The sequence below is a fragment of the Polypterus senegalus genome, chromosome 12, assembly GCF_016835505.1.
Source record: "Polypterus senegalus isolate Bchr_013 chromosome 12, ASM1683550v1, whole genome shotgun sequence".
In the NCBI taxonomy this organism is placed as follows: Eukaryota; Metazoa; Chordata; class Cladistia; order Polypteriformes; family Polypteridae; genus Polypterus; species Polypterus senegalus.
The window spans coordinates 151,402,824-151,428,873 of record NC_053165.1 but is presented as its reverse complement, the minus strand read 5'-3'; the positions used below and the strand labels follow the sequence as shown (position 1 = coordinate 151,428,873).

General features: G+C 43.6%; 1 protein-coding gene across 1 annotated transcript in view; it reads right to left on the bottom strand.

The window, feature by feature from the left end:
- Nucleotides 1–520: 520 nt before the first annotated feature.
- Nucleotides 521–26,050, bottom strand: part of gldn (gliomedin) — a 29,773-nt gene continuing 4,243 nt past the window's right edge. The window contains exons 3-10 of the mRNA XM_039770326.1: nucleotides 24,716–24,733; nucleotides 17,854–17,952; nucleotides 15,230–15,385; nucleotides 10,946–11,068; nucleotides 8,009–8,092; nucleotides 7,798–7,920; nucleotides 5,817–5,970; nucleotides 521–1,242 (exon numbers count right to left, since the gene is read on the bottom strand). Coding sequence (XP_039626260.1) covers nucleotides 777–1,242; nucleotides 5,817–5,970; nucleotides 7,798–7,920; nucleotides 8,009–8,092; nucleotides 10,946–11,068; nucleotides 15,230–15,385; nucleotides 17,854–17,952; nucleotides 24,716–24,733 — 1,223 coding nt within the window. The 3' untranslated portion in view covers nucleotides 521–776. The remainder of the gene's footprint in view (nucleotides 1,243–5,816; nucleotides 5,971–7,797; nucleotides 7,921–8,008; nucleotides 8,093–10,945; nucleotides 11,069–15,229; nucleotides 15,386–17,853; nucleotides 17,953–24,715; nucleotides 24,734–26,050) is intronic.

Genomic DNA, 26,050 nt, shown 5'->3' with positions numbered 1-26,050 from the left:
ATTCACTGAATACAAAGAAAATGTACTATATCGTGATATCGGGATATGAAATAAAATATCGGATATAAGATTTTGGTCATATCGCACAGCCCTAATTGAGAGTCAACAGTAAGGTCATTAAAGTAACAGACCCCCATATCTTGCTGTCATACACGTGTGTAGTGACACAACTTCAGGGCTCATTGAATGGCAATTCCACCACAACTCGAGGGTTGGCGCTGTCACCCAATACTTTTTTTTGCAGATCTAAAGTCACAGTGACATCTGACGTCACGTCCAGTTTCTGGTCACCTGATCCCACCTCTTCTGCTTTCTACTTGGCTCCACCACCATCTTGAGTCAGTCATCTGGAAAGCCGTTACTATGATTTCAGTCAACTTGCTTTTGTTGTTTTTTCTTCAATTATACGGGGATCATCATCTGGCACCCCAAATCTTTTATACATTTTTGTGTTCTTTATTCAAAATGTATATATGCAAATGTCAATTTAAACAAAGGCGACAAAACAATACAAACAGTGCATGATGTATTAACATTTTAAATACAACTAGTATATACTAAAAAAACAAAAACCTTTGGCAAAATGCAAAATTTTGGCCTTTAGTAACGTCACGTGTCTTAGTCTGGTTTACTGATTTGCTGTTGTATTTATCCTTTCATTTCACCTGGGACGTTTATTTAAAGTTGAATAAAAAGTGTTAACTGCCTTATGTCGATGCTACTCACAATACGAACGAGCATGAGTTCAGCCGACATACGCCTAAATGACTGTCTGCTCAGTCGTCTGATAAGAAATGCACCTTGTACTCCATTATACAGCCGTTATCCCAGGTGTACAAGCGGTGATCCTTAGGATTGTAAGACAGCATGGCCAAAACGCCATTCGGCGACCTTAAATCAAAACTGGCGTTCAGGTGCTTCCCTTTCAGCAGATCGAACGCAAACGTGACTTTGAGGTCCTTTGTGTCCGTCACGTACAGCACTCCACATGCGATGAAAGCATTCCCGGCTTTGGATCTCGGGTAGGTCGTGTTCACGTGATGAGTGACTGAGAAGGTCTTCTCGTCCAGCTGGGCCACCATGACATTTTCATCGAGGCTGGAAGCGTAGATGATCCACAAGCCACTCTCATCAGCTGCCAGGTTGAAGTACGTCTTGGAATTGTGAAAGAGATAGTTGAGGTTGTTGTAGAATGCGTCCTCTATCTTAATTGTCTTAAAAGCACCCGTGTCGATGTCATATCTAAAGGTAAAACATGGAAAATACATCAATACAAATGTAAAAAAATGTTAAGACCATAGAAGTGACATTACCATCTACAGCACATGGCATTCATCTTTAAATGTCTAGAACTTTCCTTACCTCGTGGCTGGACTTGTCTGTTGGCTAACATCACCTTAACCAAGAGAGGTCTTGTCTCCCAGAAAACACAGGACAACAAACATTGTGAAACATTTTGCTTCCTGAAAACATTTTAGTGATTCTGATAGACATCTTCAAGCTGAACCCAAATCTAATTTCATCTCATAGGAATTTAACGGTTATCGAATTTAGTGTGTTTACTCACTTAATGATGCCGACATACTGCATTAGTTCAGTTGAAGCTAAAAGTGTCCAGGCCGTGCACTAACCTAAACTGTTGAGGTTCAGGGAGAGAGCAAAAGATACTAAAGACTTGATGCTGAGAGAAAATAAAAAGCTAAGATTGTTGTTAACCATTCAGGAGCTCAGTAGCACAAGATAACTGAAGCTTAATAATTATTTTGCATGTTGTAATGAGTGCTATGACAGTGCCAACGGACAGACACACGTAGACCACCACAGCTATTGGGCTCCACATGTTTGAAAACTGCTACGATATCTTTCTTTCATTTTAACTATTGCATCACTATATGACATAACAGCAAACAGAGTTTAGATAAGAATAGTGGTCTATGAATATACAATGTTTTAAAACTCAGCATCTATTTTGTTGTGGCATGTTTGCATTTCCAAGGAGACAGTCATGTTACCTTCGTTTCATTATTCATCTAGACGTGAAGTCAGAAAGTGGTTGTTGTGCAGCCTTGTGTTGCTTTTACTGGTGTCAGTTTGTTGATTCGGGTGTTTTGAGTACTGAAATCTGCACCTCCCGTGGCTCTTTGTTATCAGCTTTCGTAGCGAGTGGCCCTTTAGACGGAGAGCGATACACCATTTACTTCAAATGCATAATTTGCAGTTCATATTTTTATAATTATGGCTGTTGAATCTTTCAAGCCTATGTCAAATCCTACATTGTCATCATAACACTGAACAACAGAGAGCACACACCGCACCGGCGACAACACATTGTTGCTGTTGTGTAACCTGATGTTACAGAAAGGTTTATCCTTTGTGTCAGGCTATGTTAAATTTTTAAACGTGCATCGTGCTCTCTGCACATGTAACACACACTTATATGTCTAATAAAGTTTTTTAGGAGACTTCGACTTTTCATCATAATCAGAAGCTGGCTGTCTGTCAACCCAGATTAGATTAGATTACATACAGTGGGTACGGAAAGTATTCAGACCCCCTTCAATTTTTAACTCTTTGTCATATTGCAGCCATTCGCTAAAATCATTTAAATTAATTTTTTTCCTCGTTAATGTACACACAGCACCCCATATTGACAGACAAAAAAAAAGAATTTTTGAAATTGTTGCAGATTTATTAAAAAAGAAAAACTGAAATATCACATGGTCCTAAGTATTCAGACCCTTTGCTCAGTATTTAGTAGAAGCACCCTTTTGAGCTAATACAGCCATGAGTCTTCTTGGGAAAAATGCAACAAGTTTTTCACACCTGGATTTGGGGATCCTCTGCCATTCCTCCTTGCAGATCCTCTCCAGTTCTGTCAGGTTGGATGGTAAACGTTGGTAGACAGCCATTTTTAGGTCTCTCCAGAGATGCTCCATTGGGTTTAAGTCAGGCCTCTGGCTGGGCCATTCAAGAACAGTCACAGAGTTGTTGTGAAGCCACTCCTTCGTTATTTTAGCTGTGTGCTTAGGGTCATTGTCTTGTTGTAAGGTAAACCTGCGGCCCAGTCGGAGGTTCTTAGCACTCTGGAGAAGGTTTTTGTCCAGGATGTCCCTGTACTTGGCCGCATTCATCTTTCCCTCGATTGCAAGCAGTCGTCCTGTCCCTGCAGCTGAAAAACACCCCCACAGCATGATGCTGCCACCGCCATGCTTCACTGTGGAGACTGTATTGGACAAGTGATGAGCAGTGCCTGGTTGTCTCCACACACTGAGGAGAGGCAAGACACATGACAGCCCGCATGGAGTTTGCTAAAAGACACATGAAGGACTCTGAGATGGTGAGAAATAAGATTCGCTGGTCTGATGAGACCAAGATAGAACTTTTTGGCCTTAATTCTAAGCGGTATGTGTGGAGACAACCAGGCACTGCTCATCACTTGTCCAATACAGTCTCCACAGTGAAGCATGGCGGTGGCAGCATCATGCTGTGGGGGTGTTTTTCAACTGCAGGAACAGGACGACTGGTTGCAATCGAGGGAAAGATGAATGCGGCCAAGTACAGGGATATCCTGGAAAAAAACCTTCTCCAGAGTGCTAAGGACCTCAGACTGGACCAAAGGTTTACCTTCCAACAAGACAATGACCCTAAGCACACATCTAAAATAACGAAGGAGTGGCTTCACAACAACTCTGTGACTGTTCTTGAATGGCCCAGCCAGAGGCCTGACTTAAACCCAATTGAGCATCTCTGGAGAGACCTACAAATGGCTATCTACCAACGTTTACCATCCAACCTGACAGAACTGGAGAGGATCTGCAAGGAGGAGTGGCAGAGGATCCCCAAATCCAGGTGTGAAAAACTTGTTGCATCTTTCCCAAGAAGACTCATGGCTGTATGAGCTCAAAAGGGGGCTTCTACTAAATACTGAGCAAAGGGTCTGAATACTTAGGACCAGGTGATATTTCAGTTTTTCTTTTTTAATAAATCTGCAACAATTTCAAAAATTCTTTTTTTTGTCTGTCAATATGGGGTGCTGTGTGTACATTAATGAGGAAAAAAATTAAATGATTTTAACAAATGGCTGCAATATAACAAAGAGTGAAAAATTGAAGGGGGTCTGAATACTTTCCGTGTCCACTGTATATACGAGGTGAAACACAAAAATAACCGGATTGGTAAAAAAAAAAAAAAATTATTGCTGAGTTACAGCATTCTAAACATTGTCGCCTTCTCTATACTCCCCATCCCGATCTCACTCCTTACGTCTCTTCCATTCCTGGAAGTCTTCTTACTTGAGGCTCTTCAACAGGCTTACCATTTCTGTCTTCACTTCATCGATTGAAGTAAAATGTATTCCCTTCAGGTCACTTTTGATTTTCGGGAACAAGTAAAAAATCACAGGGCGCTAAATCGGGCGAATAGAGAGGATGATCGAGGATAGGAATGTATTTGTCAATCAAAAGCTGCTTTACGGAAAAAGCATTGCGCGCGGATGCGTTGTCTTCACTCACTGTTTGCTTTTTTCACCCGACGTTGTCACAGCAACTTGTGTAGCGATTGTTGTGCAAATACTGACGGGGCTCTTCACAGGATATACCAAGCCGGTCAGCAGTTTGAGAGGGCGTGTAGGAGGTGATATAGTTCTTTGATTCATGTCCAGCCGACCTCCAGATGGTTTTCCAGGAAAGCCCCAAGCCTAGTCTGGTTATTTTTGTGTCTCACCTCATATAACAGAATGAATTATTAAACAGAAGGAAAAGGACTGAATGTAATTCAAGGATTAACTAAATGACTGTTAAAGCTGAAAGCTCAAGAGGCCTCTGTCTCATCTTTTAGAAGTGACCAACGTAATTTTCCAAGGTTAGAATGAGGTAAATGAGTAGCGAACACCCCTCCAGAAAGCGGGGATGAATTGATGGGGAAGACCATGTACCCCTCTTATAAAGCGTTTCTAAGATCAATATGACAATCTTCCAGACACCCCTCTTAAAAAAGTGGCATTCCGAGTAATGGGAGAGTCGACAGGAGTCAGAAATTACTGGTGGCGTTAGTTGATTGGAGGAAGTGATAAGGTTCTGCCTTTTATCAGATGACATGATGCGTTAGCTGAGGTAATGGGAATTAGAGAAAAGTATAAAAATGGATGAGTTGTTTAATTGATTGTATCAATCCATGGACGGAGACATTTGTGCATATCTCTGAGCAAATAAAGAAATGTTCAGCATTCTCCTCTGGGCTCCGTGACTTGCTTCTTTCAGGATGGAGGAAATCTTTTTCCACGACAGGTTCTGCCTTCATGAGGCGTTGGGTTGGTTTACAAATGTGACACTCAGTGAGCCATCTTAATTGTTTGCACCCATTTTTCACTTTATGGTCATCTCCAGATGTATAGATTGTACATCGTCTGGCTTCAGTGACACCAAGAACTACCAGAACACACGGCTGGTGGCTCAAGTAAGTGTCTGTGCATGGTAGGAAGTGGGCCAGGTGGCTTTTATTTTCTTTCTTTACATGTCTTTATTTATATATTAAATGACTGGCAGATGCCTGTGGAATTATTGCATGAAAACGCTTCCATAACGGGACTAAACGGCTTTTAATCTTCTGTGAATGTCATGCTTTTCAATCGAAGTGAAATGCAGTTTATTTTGTGCTTGTTTTCCCCTGCCATTCTTTGCACAAATCATTTTGCCCATCACGACTTGCCACCAATGGGCACACATCAAATAGACCCCCATGTTAAACAATCCGCATACGATCTTCTCAGTCACACGGCTTCACTCTGCACCGCCCCGATGGGTTCAGTAAGCACTTACTTTGCAATTTTATATGAGCCGGCAACGTGATAGTACAGAGATCCATTGTGGACGACGTGGCCACAGCCTTGAAAGAAAGCTTTCTGTAGATCAATTACTTTAAAACTGCCATTTTGGAACGAAAGCAGGTTTGGATATTCTTTCAGTGTTCGACCTAAGAAATTGTGAGGTAAAAAAATGAATAAAGTAAAAACAGCTAAGCGACCAGCCACACAGTCAGACACATTTTATGAGGGACGTTCAAAAAGTTTCCGCACTTTTATATTTTCGTTGGAAACGGTGAAGCTGGGAGGAGCAGTAATTGGGCATTAAAAAGTTGCTGGGACACTGGGAAAATTGCATCACAAAGGATGGCGACTATACACTGTGTGCACAATTATTAGGCAAGTTGTATTTTTGAGGATTAATTTTAATATGGAACAAACACAGTGCTATCAGTCAATCCAAAATGTTAATAAACCTGAAACCTGAATGTTTCACAACGGAAATGTGAGTGTGAACATCATCAGGGGAATACATATGTGCGCACAATTAGGCAACTATTAGTGTGCAGATTTATTATGCAACTAAAGGAAAAATGAAAATTTTCCCATCTCACTTGTTTATTTTCTGACATTTCAAAAAAAATAAATCAATCAATCAATGACCAATATAGCCACCCTTCTTTCCAATAACAGTCATAAGCCTTTCCATTCATGGAGTCTGTCAGTTTCTTGATCTGTTGACGATCAGCTTTTTGTGGAGCAGTGACTACAGCCTCCCAGACACTCTTCAGAGAGGTGTATTGTTTTTCTCCCCCGTAAATCTAGCGTTTAAGAAGTGCCCACAAGTTCTCGATAGGGTTTAGGTCAGATGAGGAAGGGGCCATGTCATTATTCCGTCATCTTTAAGGCCTTTACTGGCTGGCCACGCAGTGGAGAACTTCGATGCAAGTGATGGAGCATTGGCCTGCATAAAAATCATGGTCTTCTTCCTGTATCACTGTTTGAAGAAAGTGTCTTCGAAAAACTGGCAGTAGGTTTGGGAGTTGATTTTGAGTTCATCTTCAATGCAAAATGGTCCAACTAGCTCATCTTTAAAAATACCAGCTCATACCAGTACCCCACCTCCACGTTGGAGTGGAGCTCTGTGCCCATTACTGATCCACAGGTCCATCCATCTGGTCCATCAAGAGTCACTCTCATCTCATCGGTCCATAAAACCTTTGAAAAAATCTGTCTTCAGATATTTCTTGGCCCAGTTTTGACGTTTCAACTTATGTTTCTTGTTCAGTGGTGGTTGGGTTTCAGCCCTCCTTACCTTGGCCATGTCTTTGAGCACTGAACACCTTGTACTTCTGGGCACTCCAGGTAGGTTGCAGCTCTGGAATATGAAAGTACTGGAGGATAATGGGTTCCTGGTAGCTTCACGTTTGATTCTTCTCAAATCTTTGGCAGCTAATTTGCATCTTTTGTTCTCAACACGTTTCTTGCGACCCTGTTGACTATTTGCAACAAAATGTTTGATGGTTCTGTGATCACACACCAATATCTTAGCAATTCCAAAAGTGCTGCATCCCTCTGAAAGACTTTTTACAATTTTTGACTTTTCAGAGTCAGTTAAATCTCTTTTTTGGCCCGTTTTGCCCGAGGAAAACTAGCTGCCTAATAATTCTGCACACCTTGATATAGGGTGTTGATCTCCTTAGGCCACACCCTCCCTCATTACACAAATACACATCACCTGACGTGCTTAAATCCAATAAGCATTCAAGTTAATACAGCTTGGAGTTGGAATATACGCATAAAAAATGATGATATGGTCAAAATACTCACTTGCCTAATAATTGTGCACACAGTGTATATAGAGAAGTGATGTCATTTGTTTTTGAAATTCTTAATAAATAGAATAAAAAAAATGCAGAAACTTTTTGAACGTCCCTCGTATTTAGCAATCCAAAAAAAAGTTAAACATAGAAAAAAAAAAAAAATGAATCAAATACCTGAAAAGTGTTCTGCAACCCAAATCGTTTCATCATCCCGTAACGTGTCCTGCATCCACGTCCCAAAAGTGTTTCCTGCTTTGGTGACATTCACCGGACTGCTCACAGCTTTAACGATGCATTCTGTTCAAAGCAAAATGGTGGCTCAGGTCTCGTTCAAAGTACGCAGATGAAGATGCTGAAGCGTTTAAAATGCTAATATGTGGAGTACCTGCTTTTTTCAGGGCCGCCTGCTTTGTTTTCTCAGCTGTTTTACCCGACAGCGTATCGTCGTTTGGCACTGCGTGAGTCAAGCCTGTTCCATAAAGCACACAACAGACAGGACTTGCATTAGAGTAGAGTGGAGGTCCGCCATTAGCTGTGTGCCCCCCTGAACAAATATTTGTAGATATTCCTAACAGCCCTGTTTTCCCTTTGTAGCAGCACTACAGATTAATGGACTCCATTTCCCAGCTGCCCAGAGGGTATTACCCTGATTGGGCATCTGCAACGGGTGCAGGCGCTGCTGGGGACAAGAAGGGCCAGCAGGAAGTTTAAAAGGGAGCCGGCTAAGCAGCAAAGACCCCGTCGGCTGTGTTTGTCTCATCGGTGGAGCGTCGTTTACACCCTGGATCGTGAACCGGTAAGGATGTATGGACGGTCCCGTGCCTGCCTCTCGTGTGAGGAGTGTTGGATTGGTCATCGTGCTTCATCAGAGGGAGCGCCCCCCCAAAACCTCATCACCCCTCGCTGCATCAGGACTACCCGTAGGACTGTTTATTACATTCCTTACAGAAAGCTGTTCCCAGGATCCTCATCTTTTACTCCATACCACGTCTTCCGTTACTGCTGCATTGGGTCTGTGTTAAGAGCTTGGTCGTGAGTAGGGAATCCACTGGGAGCCCGGGATTCCCAGGAATGAAACTGCTGTAATTCCCGGGTGAATGGGAACGGCCAAGCTCGCATATATAGTGTGTAAAAATCGATCAAGAGTTATACTTGAAAATAATTAAGTGGCACGGTGTTTTTGGCCCACTGTGTAGTGTGTTGCTGATTAATTCAGTCAGCAAGAGACCAGCAGCAGTCAGTCTCCCGGCTCCCACTAAGACTAAGCACAGAATGATGACAAGAAACTGGATGCAACAGTAAAAGCTGAAATGGCGGTGTTTCACAGCAACGGCAAGCGCGGGTGTTGTTCAGAACAAGTGTATCAGTATCTGATGACTGTGCTGCCTACTTCAGTGGGGGTACAGCGTGCTTTCTCAGCAGCTGGCATACTCTGCACGAAGTGCACTCTGACCTGGACAACCACACCTGCTACCTCCTGTCAAATTTGGTGGAGGTTCCATCACGCTGTGGGGCTGTGTGGCGAGTTCAGGGACTGGGGCCCTTGTTAAAGTCGAGGGTCGGATGAATTCAACCCAATATCAACAAATTCTTCAGAATAATGTCCAAGCATCAGTCGCAAAGTTGAAGTTACGCAGGGGTTGGATATTCCAACAAGACAAGGACCCAAAACACAGTTTGAAATCTACAAAGGCATTCATGCAGATGGAGAAGTCCAATGTTCTGGAATGGCCGTCACAGTCCCCTGACTTGAATATCATTGAAAATCTATGGGATGATTTGAAGCAGGCTGTTCATGCAAGTGAACTGAACTGGAGAGATTTTGTATGAAGAATGGTCAGAAATACCTCCATCCAGAATCCAGACACTCATCAACGGCTATAGGAGGACAGCGTCCAGAGGCTGTTAGATTAGCAAAAGGAGGCTCAGCTAAGTATTGATGTCATATCTCTGTTGGGGTGCCCACATTTATGCACCTGTCTGATTTTGTTATGATGCATATTGCATATTATCTGTTAATCCAATAAACTTAATGTCACAGCTGAAATCCTACTGTCTCCATAAGGCATGTCAGATATTAAAAGGAAGTTGCTACTTGGAAAGCTCAGCCAATGACAAACAAAAATCCAACAAATTAAGAGGGGCTCTCAAACTTTTTCATATGACTGTTGTCACAGACGGCTAGGGTTCTTACCCGGCCGGGACGCCTAGAAGGTCCGGAAGGTGGCAGTAAAAGCTTCCAGGTCAGGAGGACACAACCGTCCTGGAGCAGGAGAGGACCACGGGAGAGGAGGAGAGACTTTCCAACTCGTTGGGACCCGTGGCCACCGCCAGGGGGCATCTTAAGCCTCCTAGAACCTGAGAGAACATTACTTCCGCCACACTTGTTAAGATGGCGGAGGAACCTGCCAGGGACGCCCGGAGTGCTTCCGTCATCAGCCACCTGGAGCACATCCGGGCAGGAATAAAAGGCGCCGCCTCCCAGCAATCTGGGAGCTAGAGTCGGGAGAGGGAGCAGGGCCAAGCTCCCAGGAGGAGATTGGCGGCCAAGGACTGAGAGAAAGAAAGATTATTGGGTGATTATTGCTTTATGCATTGTGTGGTGTTTTGGGACTGTGTTTATTTAATGAATAATAAACCTGTGACTTTTATAAAGATGTGGTCTCCGACTGGTGGTGTCCGGGCAAGTCTCACACTGTATATACGAACAATCATGGCAAGCCCTCATCATTTTGTACCATTCGCGTTCCCGTTATACAATAAATCAGTTTCTTATCACGTTCTCACAGTACAGTACAAGTTACTTTGTATTAAATAATAATGTTGATGGCTAGATGGGGTATTTAGTTCTGCTGTTTCTCTCCTTTCATGCTATTCTACTGACAGTGAGTTTACATTAGTATCGGCCATTTTGTATAGAATGTGATTTGCCATTTGCTCTAATGGGTGTGCTTTCAAAAATGTTATGTTTAAGAAAATTGAACAGCAATTAGTCACAGACCGTCCGGCACTAACACACGTCAGTCGACGCCATTTTCACATCACTTGTTGAGCCGCACTGAGCTCCATTGTGAAGTGCGTAATGTGTAATGTCGTCTACCAACACGTGTAACTGCATTCTAATTACCGCTGTCACTTTTGAATTTGAGTCATTTTTACAAAAATATTTACTAATGAAAATGTAATAACTGACATTTAAAAAACTGTCATATTGGTCGCCGAACACACTTGAATGTTACACCATGCCGACGTTGTCTAACGGGTTCATTTTTGTGTTCTTGCAACACTGTTTCCTCAGACACAACTCTTTCTCCCCACGTACCCGCATTATTCTTCTGTCCTCTGACCCTGTGACGTCTTGCTCCTGGAGGCCCAGGTGGTCCAACTGGTCCTGGGGGCCCGGGAGGTCCTGGTGGTCCAGGCAGTCCTGCGGGGCCTTGAGAACCTTAAATAAGAAAAAAGAAACACGACAACAAAGTTTAGGAAACGCGAAACTGGATAATGTCATGGACTCGGAGTATTAATGTTCTGAAAGTGTTAGGTAATGTATCAATCAACGCTTTCTGGATAAAAATGTCAAATTGATTTCACTTTCAGACAGTCTGATAGTCATTCACCAGGTTGGAGAGCGTAAGAAGGACCCCTCCAAACGTGGGAAACCCGGAAAATGTACTTCTTATCTATCCTGGGGGAGGACGAGTTATTAAAAACCATGGTGGAAACCTGCAGCGATCTGCGGTACATGCATCAGCCACCTCACAGAGCACTCCGCGACGCCAAAGGCCTCCAAAGAGCACGACGAAACCATCAATTGAATGGAGGTCTTCTACCTAAGCAAAGATCTGTGCAATCGAAGGAAGTCTGCTGGCGAGGCAAATTCAAAAGAGAATCAAAGAAGCCAACCCTTCTCAAAATCCTCTGGCAACGAGACTTCAGTGGATTCTACTGTATCTGTTCATCTAAAGCCTGGTTTATATTTACCTCGTGAAGCCCACATGCAGATCGTACCTCAAAGAGCGTGCCTGGTGAGAAAACACGAAAACGCATTTTACATGTTGTGGCCTGTTCGATCAACATGTTGATAGTCTCCTAGTCAGTAGGTGGCAGTGTTTGGTAATTGTCACATAGTCGTGTGAGACTCGACTGGCAGAAGAAGAGCTCTGCCTGCTATTACAGACTTTAAGAAGATGAATAGATGGGATTAATACAGTATCTATCTATCTATCTAAGGGGAAATTCACATAATCCAGCAGCGAATAGGAGAGAAGGTGAAGCGGTGACCAAAAACGATGGGCGCGCAAAATATTCTCGTGAGTGGCGGCCTTACAGACCTCTTTAAACAGAAGAAATGTACTTCTCATCTGTCCTGGGGAGGACGAGTTACTAAAAAACAAGTGAGTGGAAACGAGCGGCGATTTGCGCCCCACACGTCAACCACCTCACAGAGCACTCCAGCACTGTCTTCCTCGGCCTTTTGATGACCTGTTGTGATCTATTCAGTACTTCGTTCGTCATTCTACAACCCACCCTTGAAATTCACTATTCTGGAAACACGGGTGCCGTACCACAGACTTAGAAAAATTTCCATGCGTAGAATGCGGCGAAAACAGCATGTGAGCCGGGTGTGTTTGTGTGCGTCTCCGAATCTGACGTTATTTTCAACCAGCCTGTAGCCATCGACTTGAAGTGTGTCACTGTGATCTGTGAATTCTGATTCCAAACACGTTATGTTATGAAGCCATAAACCTAAAACCATGAAAATCACACGTGAAAGATGACATTAGTGCTGATGTGCCCTGATCAATATATGGCCAGGCTCGCGGTCTGGAGAAACCAGGAGTGAGCAGGGCAGGTGCCAAAGGTGCTGTGTTGGTGTGAGAGGAGCACCGCTCAGGTGGCAGTTGCTCGTATCTGGAAAGGTTCATAAAAAAAACAAAACTCAAGTGTATAACATGAGGAGAAATCATCTAGAAACTACAAGACGGCCATTTCGGGTTGGACGGCCATTCGTCAGCATTCCCCACTGAAGAACTGGATGACTGTACTGCTCCATTGGCTTCTCTTCAGCCTGGATATCTATGTATAAACGCTTCCACTACACTGTATATTGGGAGTAAAAGCTACATTATAAAGCAAGTTTTATATATATATATATATATATATATATATATATATATATATATATATATATATATATATATATATATATATAGTGGCAGGTGGCAGACGACCAGGGATCTTGCCCCACCGGGACGAACTGGAAGAGGGAGGCACTATCTTTCCATGGGCACAAGAGAGCAGCCCTCCTGGGTGGCATCGGGGCCACAATTGTGGAACACCAGAGCTCATGCCTTTAGGGCTCCGTGGCCACCGCCAGGGGGAGTGGAACGACTTAACGAGCCCGTTTGGGTTGTGATGCAGCCTAATTAGGCTAATTACCACCTGAAGAACGTCCGGGTGGGCTATAAAAGGAGCCTGCAGCCACCACTCAAGGAGCCGGACTCAGGTGGAAGAGGACGGAGTGGCGAGAAGTGGAGTAGAGGTGGCAGAAGAAGAGTAGAGAAAAGGACTGGGTTTGTGGTTTGTGCACGACATTGTGTGTGTGGTGTATAATAAACAGTGCGTGTTTTTGTACATCGGGAGTCCATGTCTGTCTGTGGTCTGTGCCGAGGCTGATCTCTTACAATATATATATATATATATATATATATATAGTGAGTAGTGAGAGGTCGCCCGAACACCATCAGACCAACACCAGCAGGGTCTTAAAACACACGTTTATTTTCACCCAAAGTCCCAGCACAGTCCCGCACATCAAACATTGCTCCAGCACCAAACACCCCTCCACACGGACCTCTCAAATGTCCGTGGGCCACCTGTCTTCTTCCTGTCGCTGGAGCTTCGTCCACCTCCAGCTCCCGACTCTTGCTTACCGACTGTAGGAAGGTGGCCCCCCTTTATAGTCACCCGGACATGCTCCAGATGCTCGCTGACGTTCTTCTGGCTACACTTCCTGGTGTGGCGGAAGTGCCACATGAGCACCCGGAAGTGTAGATCTCCCGGGCTTTATGACGCTTGGGGCGCCTCTTGGCGGTAGCCACGGGCCCCCATGGTTTTGAGCCTCCCTGCTACTTCCCCGTGGTCCCCTTGCTATCCAGGGCAGGTGTCCCGGGGGACGTATAGATCTCCTTCCAGGCGTCCCGGCAGGGCCTGGCTCCCAACCCCTGCCACAATATATATATATATATATATATATATATATATATATATATATATATATATATATATATATACACATACAGTGGAACCTTGGGTCACGAATGTCTCGGTCCACGTACAAATCGGGTTACGACCAAAAACTTTTGCATCTGTTCACAACCACACACTCAGGTGACGGACAAGCCAGTTTCCCTTCCGGTTTGTACGCGCCGATGATTTCCGCACGTGTTCAGTCTCTCCCTGTGCAGTACTTTGTTCTCGGTCAGACGTGTATATAATATATATATATATGTCACTTTTGATATCGTCTGATTATTTCCGACGTGGTTACAGAAGGTCCTGTAATTAATAAATAACACAATCCCAGGGAGCAGCGCCCCTGCTGGTCGTGTCAAGTATAAGCTGAACTTTAATCCGCACTTGTGATGATCCAAATCGTGTATCAAAGCAGCAGCTAACCAACACAGTGGGGTTGTGGGTTAGAACCAAATTGACGAAACCACAATTCAAACACCCCAGAGGAACCCAAAAGCTCTTCTCTGATCTACTAGGGTCATAAATATGCCTTTGCCACCTTGCCTTTTGAACGTTCTGATTTTTAAGATACAAGTGTAGCTCAGGGTGGCACGGTGGCGCAGTAGTAGTAGCGCTGCTGTCGTGCCGTAAGGAGACCAGGGTGGGTGATCCCAGGACACGTTCAGTTTCTCCCCCGTGTATGAATGGCTTTCCTCCTGGTCCTCCAGTTCCCTCCCACAGTCCAAAGACAAGCAGGTCAGGTGGGTTGGCCCACGTGTGATGGACTGGCACCCTGTTCTTGTTCTTGCCTTGTGCCCTATGCTAGCTGGGATGGGCTCCAGAAGACCCCTGTTCAAGACGCAAGTGAGCTAGAAAATGGCTGAATGAAAGTGTGGCTCAAACATTTGAACAACCTGGGGGAGAACAGGCCGTTCAGCCCAACAAAATTCGCCGGTCTTGTCAACTTAAATCCCCCAAAACAACATCAAGCCGAGTTTTTTAAAGTATCTGAGAACAACAAATTTCACAAATGAATCATCACCATTTGTACGAGATATTAGCAGATTTACTCTCCACTGCCCGGGCATTCATTCCTAATTCTCCGAATGATAAGCCTGTCCCTCCATCCCCTGGGCACCTCTCGGCCCCTTTCCTCCACTCCTATACCTGCATCTTCTCAGACCACCATCAACTTCTGGTTCCATTTCACTTTGACGTTACCTGCCCCTTTCCATAACGTGCAGCAGGCAGAGTGGAATATAATATATATTTGTAAATGCCCTGCCCCAACACTTATATTTTAGGATCATCCTCCTCCTCCTCATCATCGTCGTCGTCTTCGTAATAAGCATCTTGTTTTTCTACCACATACCTTCAAGAAAGACTTCATTTAAAAACTCTCCTTTCTCAGCGCTGACGCCCGGTTCTCCTTTCAATCCCGGCTCACCACGAGGTCCTGGAAATCCAATTTCGCCGGGATCCCCTTTCTCTCCCATCTCTCCAGGTTCTCCCTTTTCACCTGGAAGGCCTAAATTTTAAATTAATACGTTAAAAAGTGTAGGGAGACTGGAAATAAATGAATGAGCATTTGCATACATTTATACGAGCGTAATTCACAAAGCAAAAACAATTTCACAATTACACAATTACACGGTAAACGTAACGCATAGAAGCCGACGCAATACAACGCGTTCGTGATGGCTTATGGGTAATGCGAACGCTCAAAGTGCAGCGCGCTGAAGCCAAAGTCAAATGAAGATGGACGCCCCGGTGCGGGGTTGAACCCCGTTTGAGTTTTCTTGGGGCAGGTGGAGTGAAACCTGCTGAAATTCACCTCCGCGTGGCAAGCAAACTCAATGCAGACTCGCTTCACGTAAGGCTCCTCATGAGCATCTCCACCTGAAATTCTGACTCCCTCGTTGTGTTTAACAAGCTTTTGAAGACCCTCTTATTTGACGAGTTTCTGTCTGACTGATGTTTGCTGTTAGCTTTTTGTAACCTCGGACGTTTAAGTCACTTCTGTTAAGCTCTGAACATTTCACTTGAGTTTTTATGTTCTCTTGTCCTGTAACACTTCTCCCCAAACAGACTCTCTCAGACTTGATTTAGTTGACCTCCTTTGTAAGTTGCTTTGGATGAAAGTCTCTGCTAAGCAAATAAATGTAAATGTGGCCACAAGGATGAAGAAGGATGTGAGGGCCGGCATCCCCTTCGGTCATGATGCGCTTACAACAACGGGGGCCAAGAAGACAGAAAAAGCTCTCAATAATAGCGTTACAGCGAAAAGAACGAGCCACCAGAACAAAGGATGTGTCTGGCAAAGAGGACTGTAATAAAAACAATGAGCACTAGGTGGCAGCAGGAGCACCTTGGAGTCGAGCAATCGAGATGAGAAAAGAACGTTTAGGTAAACCACGCAGAAGACGAAATGCCTGGCAGAAAACCTCATGACATCACCTGGAATGGTGCAGGCTGCATGGTGATAAGACAGCAAAGCCCCCGCTTCCTATCAGCTCAGGGAAGGAACAGGATTGGGTCTTCATTTGCTGTCCAACTGATAAAAAGGGTACAGTGCTATGAACACAGCGTCCTACCGAAGAGTCAATGCTTCTTATTTTGTCTTTTCAGTACATCCAGATGGCGTCGTAACTCATCTTCATCTGCCAAAGTGTTTCCAGACAAGTCTCCTCAGAAAGAAACAAAAAACTTCCAAAGCTGCGGTGACTTTGCTCCCTTCTCATATCCCCCAAACTTTTTTTTGAGTGGTTTGTATCTTGAGCCAAACACCTTTTTCATTCATTCATTCATTTCACTTCTCCTGATGAGTATCACAAAAACAACATGCTGAGCACACTGACCAGGCCCGCTCCCTCCATCTCTTCCTATGGGACCCCTAGATGGGAAACTCCCAGGTTTTGAGAAGTCCAATCGAGCGAAAGGGTCTTCTGTTAGTTACTCATCTCATTTTAAATACACATTCGATACACTCTCAAAACTATCTATCTATCTATCTATCTATCTATCTATCTATCTATCTATCTATCATATAGTGCCCTTCATCTATCTATCTATCAGTCACTTATATAGTGCCTTTCATTATCTATCTATCTATCTATCTATCTATCTATCTATCTATCTATCTATTACTTATATAGTGCCTTTCATTATCTATCTATCTATCTATCTATCTATCTATCTATCTATCTATCTATCTATCTATCAGTTATATAGTGCCTTTCATATCTATCTATCTATCTATCTATCAGTTATATAGTGCCTTTCATATCTATCTATCTATCTATCTATCTATCTATCTATCTATCTATCTATCTATCTATCTATCTATCTATCTATCTATCTATCTATCTATCTATCTATCAGTTATATAGTGCCTTTCATTATCTATCTATCTATCTATCAGTTATATAGTGCCTTTCATTATCTATCTATCTATCTATCTATTATACAGTGCCTTTCCTGTCTGTCTGTCACAGGTGAGTGGATCAGCCCAGAGTGTCTACAGCTTTTATTATTCTTTTTTTTTTTTTTCAGTTCTTTAAGCCCCCCCGCCCCACCTCAGACCCCATTCCTTGTTTTTCACTCATCGTGTTTGTTTCATTATTAATTCATTTTGCACATTTTGGCCTCCTTGACCGCACTCTGATCAAGTCAGATGTTATTATTTCTCACACACATTGTGATATACAGTACTGCATTTGGTGTTTCTCAACTAAAGAATGTTTTCATTTACATCTTGAACAATAATAATTCAGAGAGTTAAGCTGATTGTTAAACTGCACATGAAGGTAAAGAAAATAAAAAAATGTGATGCACACAATCAATAAAATAGACACTTATAGCTAAGGAACATTTTTTGCAGTTTAAACTAACTTTCTCAAATATAATATTTATACACTAAATAGCAACAAAGGATTTTAATTTTAATCTGACCCATGTGTGTCGTGTCTTAAAGTGTTTTCATGAGATCCCGCTTACCTCGTTTTCCACGCTTCCCAACCTCTCCTGGCTCGCCCTTTTGTCCGGGCAGTCCTATTGATCCATTCTGGCCCGGCAGTCCATCAGCACCAGGAAGACCTCGACAAGACAGCACATCGGGTGTTACAGACGGAGGTCATGCAGTGGCGCTTTTACCAGAGAGCTTAACAGACACTGAAAACGGAACTCTAATTCAATGTTTTTCTTTTTTGTTGTTCTGTGCGATTTAGTTTTGACATGTGGATCAATGACAATATGAGGTAATGTTCCTTCTCTGGGCTATGACTCTTTTTCTTTTTCTTTCTATTCTTTTTCATGTAGTGTTTATTACAATGTAATTATGCATTGTGTATTCAAGCTTAGGTTCCTGTTTTGTAGCAAGAGCCCTGAAGAGGCGGGGCCACCATGACAGCACTATGAAGGCCCCGCCCACTACCTTTATAGTCCAGTGAAGGACACGCCTCCTCTCCGGGCTTCACTGAGTGTTGAGGACGTCACATCAAGCCTCCTGTAAGTTTAGTTTTGAGTTTTGGTTCCTGATTTATTTGCTGCCGTTTACTTTGTTTTTTTGGTTTTATTGTATTATATGTTATTTTGCTTTTTTATTTTTGTGGATTGTTTCTAAGGAATGTAAAACACATCTGTCAGTCAGTCAGTCATTATCCAATCCGCTATATCCTGACACAGGGTCACGGGGGTCTGCTGAAGCCAATCCCAGCCAACACAGGGCATAAGGCAGAAAAAAAACCACAGGCAGGGCGTCAGCCCAACACAGGGCACAGACACCCACACACCCACTAGGGACAATTTAGGATTGCCAATCCACCTAACCTGCATGTCTTTGGACTGTGGGAGGAAACCCACGCAGGCACGGGGAGAACATGCAAACTCCACAGGGAGGACCTGGGAAGTGAACCCGGGTCTCCTAACTGCAAGGCAGCAGCACTACCACTGTACCACCGTGCCACCCCAGTCATTATCCAACCTGCTATGTCCTAACACAGGGTCACGGGGGTCTGCTGGAGCCAATCCCAGCCAGCACAGGGCACAAGGCAGGAACAAATCCTGGGCAGGGTGCCAGCCCACCGCAGGGCACAGACACCCACACACCCACTAGGGACAATTTAGAACCGCCAGTGCACCTAACTAGCATGTCTTTGGACTGTGGGAGGAAACCCACGCAGACACGGGGAGAACATGCAAACTGCACGCAGGGAGGACCCGGGAAGCAAACCAAGGTCTCCATACTGCGAGGCCGCAGAGCTACCCACTGTGCCACCGTGCCACCCATAAAATACATCTTGTATTCTTAAAAATACCTCATATGTGTTATGAAGAATAATGCCCAGCATAAAGATTATTATTATTTTTTAATTGGTGTCTAACCAAGGAATGCTCAGTGTAAAGGTCTATTCAGATGGGATTAGCTCTACACCAGGTCATGGGCTGACGTAAGACCCCTGTCATTTTTAAATGAATTTTTATACAAAGTCAGTGATTTACCGGCCGTGCTTTCCTCTGGACCAGCATTTCTCCGTTCCTTTTAGTTAAAGTTTGCGTACCGTCAGCGCAGAGCACATTAGCCCCCCTTTATTTATAAGAACAATGTGCCCGCTTGCACCTCCAAGGGGGTCAGCCCCCTGCCAACTCACTTTTCTATACAAACTGAGTATACCAGTGGGCCAGCGGACCTCCAAGGGGTGATAATCCACCCCCTCCAGTTATTCAGCGTGCACATCAAGAAGTACACCGATTGCTGTTTGTTCCACTTCGGGCGCTAAAGTTAAGCGATGATAACTGAAGGATCTTTGTAACGTTAGTCCCATTCGAGTCGCGTGTCGATTTACGCGGGACTAGTTTAACGTGGGACTTTATAAAGAAGGTAAAGGTCGGCGTAAATTTTACCGAGATGTGAATGCACAGTCCATGAAAAGTTACTGACTTGAACGATTCAGATGGCCACTAAAATGACTTTGTGGTGTACAAAACTAATCCCATCCGAAAACGGGACATTAGATAGAAAGATACACTCACCTAAAGGATAATTAGGACCACCATACTAATACGGTGTTTGACCCCCTTTCGCCTTCAGAACTGCCTTCATTCTACGTGGCATTGATTCAACAAGGTGCTGAAAGCATTCTTTACAAATGTTGGCCCATATTGATAGGATAGCATCTTGCAGTTGATGGAGATTTGTGGGATGCACATCCAGGGCACGAAGCTCCTGTTCCACCACATAACAAAGATGCTCTATTGGGTTGAGATCTGGTGACTGTGGGGGCCATTTTAGTACAGTGAACTCATTGTCATGTTCAAGAAACCAATTTGAAATGATTCGAGCTTTGTGACATGGTGCATTATCCTGCTGGAAGTAGCCATCAGAGGATGGGTACATGGTGGTCATGAAGGGATGGACATGGTCAGAAACAATGCTCAGGTAGCCTGTGGCATTTAAACGATGCCCAATTGGCACTAAGGGGCCTAAACTGTGCCAAGAAAACATCCCCCACACCATTACACCACCACCACCAGCCTGCACAGTGGTAACAAGGCATGATGGATCCATGTTCTCATTCTGTTTACACCAAATTCTGACTCTACCATTTGAATGTCTCAACAGAAATCGAGACTCATCAGACCAGGCAACATTTTTCCAGTCTTTAACTGTCCAATTTTGGTGAGCTTGTGCAAATTGTAGCCTCTTTTTCCTATTTGTAGTGGAGATGAGTGGTACCCGGTGGGGTCTTCTGCTGTTGTAGCCCATCCGCCTCAAGGTTGTGCGTGTTGTGGCTTCACAAATGCTTTGCTGCATACCTCGGTTGTAACGAGTGGTTATTTCAGTCAAAGTTGCTCTTCTATCAGCTTGAATCAGTCGGCCCATTCATTCTCCTCTGACCTCTAGCATCAACAAGGCATTTTCGCCCACAGGACTGCCGCATACTGGATGTTTTTCCCTTTTCACACCATTCTTTGTAAACCCTAGAAATGGTTGTGTGTGAAAATCCCAGTAACTGAGCAGATTGTGAAATACTCAGACCGGCCCATCTGGCACCAACAACCATGCCACGCTCAAAATTGCTTAGATCACCTTTCTTTGCCATTCTGACATTCAGTTTGGAGTTCAGGAGATTGTCTTGACCAGGACCACACCCCCTAAATGCATTGAAGCAACTGCCATGTGATTGGTTGATTAGATAATTGCATTAATGAGAAATTGAACAGGTGTTCCTAATAATCCTTTAGGTGAGTGTAGAAGTTTATTTGACCCCGTGGGGGAAATGTGACATCGATGACTTAAGCAGATCAAGATGAGATTTCTGCTTGCGTAGCCATAGCTGTAATTCCCACATTGGAATTGTCTGGCCAGGCCAGCTAACCTGGGGGAATACGGGTGTCAGAGTGAGGGATAGGGTGGGACACCGTCCCCCCTCCAGGAGTGGGATGGGTTTGAGTCGTTGGGAATTCCATTATGTGGATGTGCATACCAGACAGGCGCACGTATTAGAAATTCAAATGCGTAACTTTAGGAGTACAACAAGCACACACACAGGGCCGGATTAAGACGAAATTGGGCCTGATGCTGCAGCGTAAAAAGTCCAATTGTTTCTCGCCATTGGTGCATTCGACACTCACCGTACCTGCGCACTCAGACTGACCAAGGAGCCTTAATCACCTGCGACACAACCAGCCAGCCTTTATTGAATACTAGCAGAATACCCGCGCTTCGCAGCGGAGAAGTAGTGTGTTAAAGAAGTTATGAAAAAGAAAAGGAAACATTTTAAAAATAACGTAACATTCTTTGCCTGAAAGAAAGTGAATGAAATAAGTATAATTGTAATAAACGAACAAAACAACAGCAGAAAAGCCGCGGATTAAATGAAGGAAATGGGTACTTGAACAGTAAACTAAGTGTAAAATACGTACACAATAAGTATAATAATCGTAACAAATGAACAATAAAACAGTGCAGAACCCTTGGATTAAATAAAAAGGTTGCCTCGTTGGCGAAGCAAACAAAAAACGACTTTCGTACATGTCGTTCGTTTATAAAACAGCGCAAAAGCTGTGAGAAAGCTGCTTCCTTGTTATAGACACCGCAGCGAAGGATGGCCTTATATGGGAAGCCAGTCAATTACGTGGGAGGCGTGCTGAGTTGCGCAGCAGCCTTACTTATGAATATGCTAAGTGTTGACTAAATAGAAGTTGAAAAGATATATTTTTTCAAATGTGATCGCGCAATTCAAAGTTTCTGCGTTAACCGCATATTTTTTCATTCGTCTCAAACCAAGGGGATGTGAGGCTAAAATGAATCGGGAAGCACACGTACATACTCAGTACATCCCTTGTCGGCAATCGAACTTCGGACGCCGCCGCTAGAAGCGAAGCCTCTACTATTACGCCACGGCGTGTGGTTTGTCTATTTGAGCGTAGCAGTGTAATTCGGTTTTTGTTCAGCACTCTTTGGAACTGTTGCTTTTTGTCTGCGCACTGCGAGCCGCTGAATATGGTTTTATATTTCACTCGCTCGTTTCTAATTGTTTCGCTGCCTTCTTAATTACACTCACCTAAAGGATTATTAGGAACACTTGTTCAATTTCTCATTAATGCAATTATCTAATCAACCAATCACATGGCAGTTGCTTCAATGCATTTAGCGGTGTGGTCCTGGTCAAGACAATCTCCTGAACTCCAAACTGAATGTCAGAATGGCAAAGAAAGGTGATCTAAGCAATTTTGAGCGTGGCATGGTTGTTGGTGCCAGACGGGCCGGTCTGAGTATTTCACAATCTGCTCAGTTACTGGGATTTTCACGCACAACCATTTCTAGGGTTTACAAAGAATGGTGTGAAAAGGGAAAAACATCCAGTATGCGGCAGTCCTGTGGGCGAAAATGACTTGTTGATGCTAGAGGTCAGAGGAGAATGAATGGGCCGACTGATTCAAGCTGATAGAAGAGCAACTTTGACTGAAATAACCATTCGTTACAACTGAGGTATGCAGCAAAGCATTTGTGAAGCCACAACACGCACAACCTTGAGGCGGAGGGGCTACAACAGCAGAAGACCCCACCGGGTACCACTCATCTCCACTACAAATAGGAAAAAGAGGCTACAATTTGCACGAGCTCACCAAAATTGGACAGTTGAAGACTGGAAAAATGTTGCCTGGTCTGATGAGTCTCGATTTCTGTTGAGACATTCAAATGGTAGTCAGAATTTGGCGTAAACAGAATGAGAACATGGATCCATCATGCCTTGTTACCACTGTACAGGCTGGTGGTGGTGGTGTAATGGTGTAAGGGATGTTTTCTTGGCACAGTTTAGGCCCCTTAGTGCCAATTGGGCATCGTTTAAATGCCACAGGCTACCTGAGCATTGTTTCTGACCATGTCCATCCCTTCATGACCACCATGTACCCATCCTCTGATGGCTACTTCCAGCAGGATAATGCACCATGTCACAAAGCTCGAATCATTTCAAATTGGTTTCTTGAACATGACAATGAGTTCACTGTACTAAAATGGCCCCCACAGTCACCAGATCTCAACCCAATAGAGCATCTTTGGGATGTGGTGGAACAGGAGCTTCGTGCCCTGGATGTGCATCCCACAAATCTCCCATCAACTGCAAGATGCTATCCTATCAATATGGGCCAACATTTCTAAAGAATGCTTTCAGCACCTTGTTGAATCAATGCCACGTAGAATGAAGGCAGTTCTGAAGGCGAAAGGGGGTCAGACACCGTATTAGTATGGTGGTCCTAATAATCCTTTAGGTGACTGTATATAATGTATGTTTTCTTCATCGGTTTTTGGAGTTATTCCTGGTTTTCTACGTAATGCGTGATTATGTGGGAGGCGTGATGATGTCACACGAAACTCCGCCCCTCCACGGCTTTCGAGCTCAACTCCATTACAGTATATGCAGAAAAATACCTTCCAGTTATGACCATTACGCGTAGAATTTCGAAATGAAACCTGCCCAACTTTTGTAAGGAAGCTGTAAGGAATGAGCCTGCCAAATATCAGCCTTCCACCTACATGGGAAGTTGGAGAATTAGTGATGAGTGAGGGAGTCAGTCAGTGAGTCAGTCAGTGAGGGCTTTGCCTTTTATTAGTATAGATGAATATTAATAACGACGTAGTATCGTAACAACTCGAGATTAACATCAAACTATGTAACATCAACATTCAATAGCAATTGTCTGAAGTGCACTTAATGCAGAAAACCTAACAATGAAATACACACAATTTCACAATTCTCTTACGAAACTTAAGAAAAAATGAATTTGCAGAGAGACGTTGGGTCAAAGTGACTCAGTTCAGGCTCTTGAGGGTAAAAATTTGTCCACAATTTAAATTTCATAATAGACCAGAATCCTGTCGAGGATTTTAAAAATTCTAAACAGCCATGCCGGGCCCGCGCGCCAGCTTTTAGTTTTACCTTTACAGATGACCATTTAAATAGCCATCTTACCGAACAATAATAAAGTGGCAAGAATCCCTAAGATACTGCATAAAAATGCAGCTAAATTACTAAGTAAACTGTTTAACGTAAAATTGATAGTGTTAACTTGAAATCTTCAGTTAGCAATAAACACAATGACGTTATAGTTACGTCACAGCACAAAGAACAATAGTAACTGTATAATAAGTAACGCTGTGTCTAGGCGTCCGAAAGTCGGACTCCGTATTTCATTCTAAGAATTATTTCGAGGTGAATATAGCACAGGAAAACTGTTCAGCTTCCGGAAAATTCTCGTCTGTTTTTATCTGCGGCTATTTCAGGAATGGGCCTAATGCTGCAGCATCAATAGCACCCACCTTAATCGGGCCCTGCACACACACATGTAATCTTACCAGGTGGTCCAGCGGGTCCTAAAAAGAAAGAAGAAAAAAAAAAAACCATTAAATTCATAAATATGAGTTTTATTTATCTATTTATTTATTTATTTTTAATCGTAGGTCATTTCATTGCCACAATTTGCTAATCACGGCCCTACAGAATTACCCGGGCCTGATAAAAGCAATGGCGCCCATCCACGTCAATAATCTGCATCTGAAGGGCTGAGGTTGCTAGTTTTATTACTTGCTACGGATTTTCGGGTTTTCAATGTGGCAACCCTAACCGTGTCGTGTAGAGCAAGGGGGTCTCCAACTCCAGTCCTGGAGGGCCGCAGTGGCTGCTGGTTTTCATTCAGACCCTTTTCTCTTAATTAGTGGCCCTTTTGAACGTCCTCTACATCTCCTGCGTTTTACACCTGCCACTAATTATCCTCATTTTTGCTAATTGGCAGTGGGTCTTACCGGCAGTTTAACAATTGCTGCGTGATTTTAAAAGAAAATTCCATTCTCTTTGCGTTTCTTTTTTTTAACTGGAATTTTAACCATCTCGAAGCAGCTTGATGTTCCTGTGACTCCAGTTGCACGTATTATTCAGAAATTTAAGATCCATGGGACTGTAGCCAACCTCCCCGGACGTGGCCGCAGGAGGAAAATTGATGACAAATCAAAGAGACGGATAATACTGAATGGTAACAAAGAGCCCAGAAAAACTTCTAAAAGAGATCCAAGGTGAACTTCAAGCTCAAGGAACATCAGTGTCAGATCGCACCATCCGTCGTTGTTTGAGCCAAAGTGGACTTCATGGGAGACGACCAAGGAGGACACCATTGTTGAAAACAAATCCTAAAAAAGCCAGACTGGAATTTGCCAAACTACGTGGGGACAAGCCACAAGGATTCTGGGAGAATGTCCTATGGACAGATGAGACAAAAATTGAACTTTTTGCCAAGCTCTATGTTCACAGACGGAAAAATGAAGCATATCAAGAAAAGAACACTGTCCCTTCTGTGAAACATGGAGGAGGATCTGTTATGTTCTGGGGCTGCTTTGCTGCATCTGGCACAGGGTGTCTTGAATCTGTGCAGGGTACAATGAAATCTCAAGACTATCAAGGGATTCTAGAGAGAAATGTGCTGGCCAGTGTCAGAAAGCTTGGTCATGGGTCTTGAAACAGGACTATGACCCAAAACACACAGCTACAAACACCCAAGAATGGCTAAGAGGAAAACATTGGACTATTCTAAAGTGGCCTTCTATGAGCCCTGACCTCAATCCTATTGAGCATCTTTGGAAAGAGCTGAAACATGACGTCTGGAAAAGGCACCCTGAGACAACTGGAGCAGTCTGCTC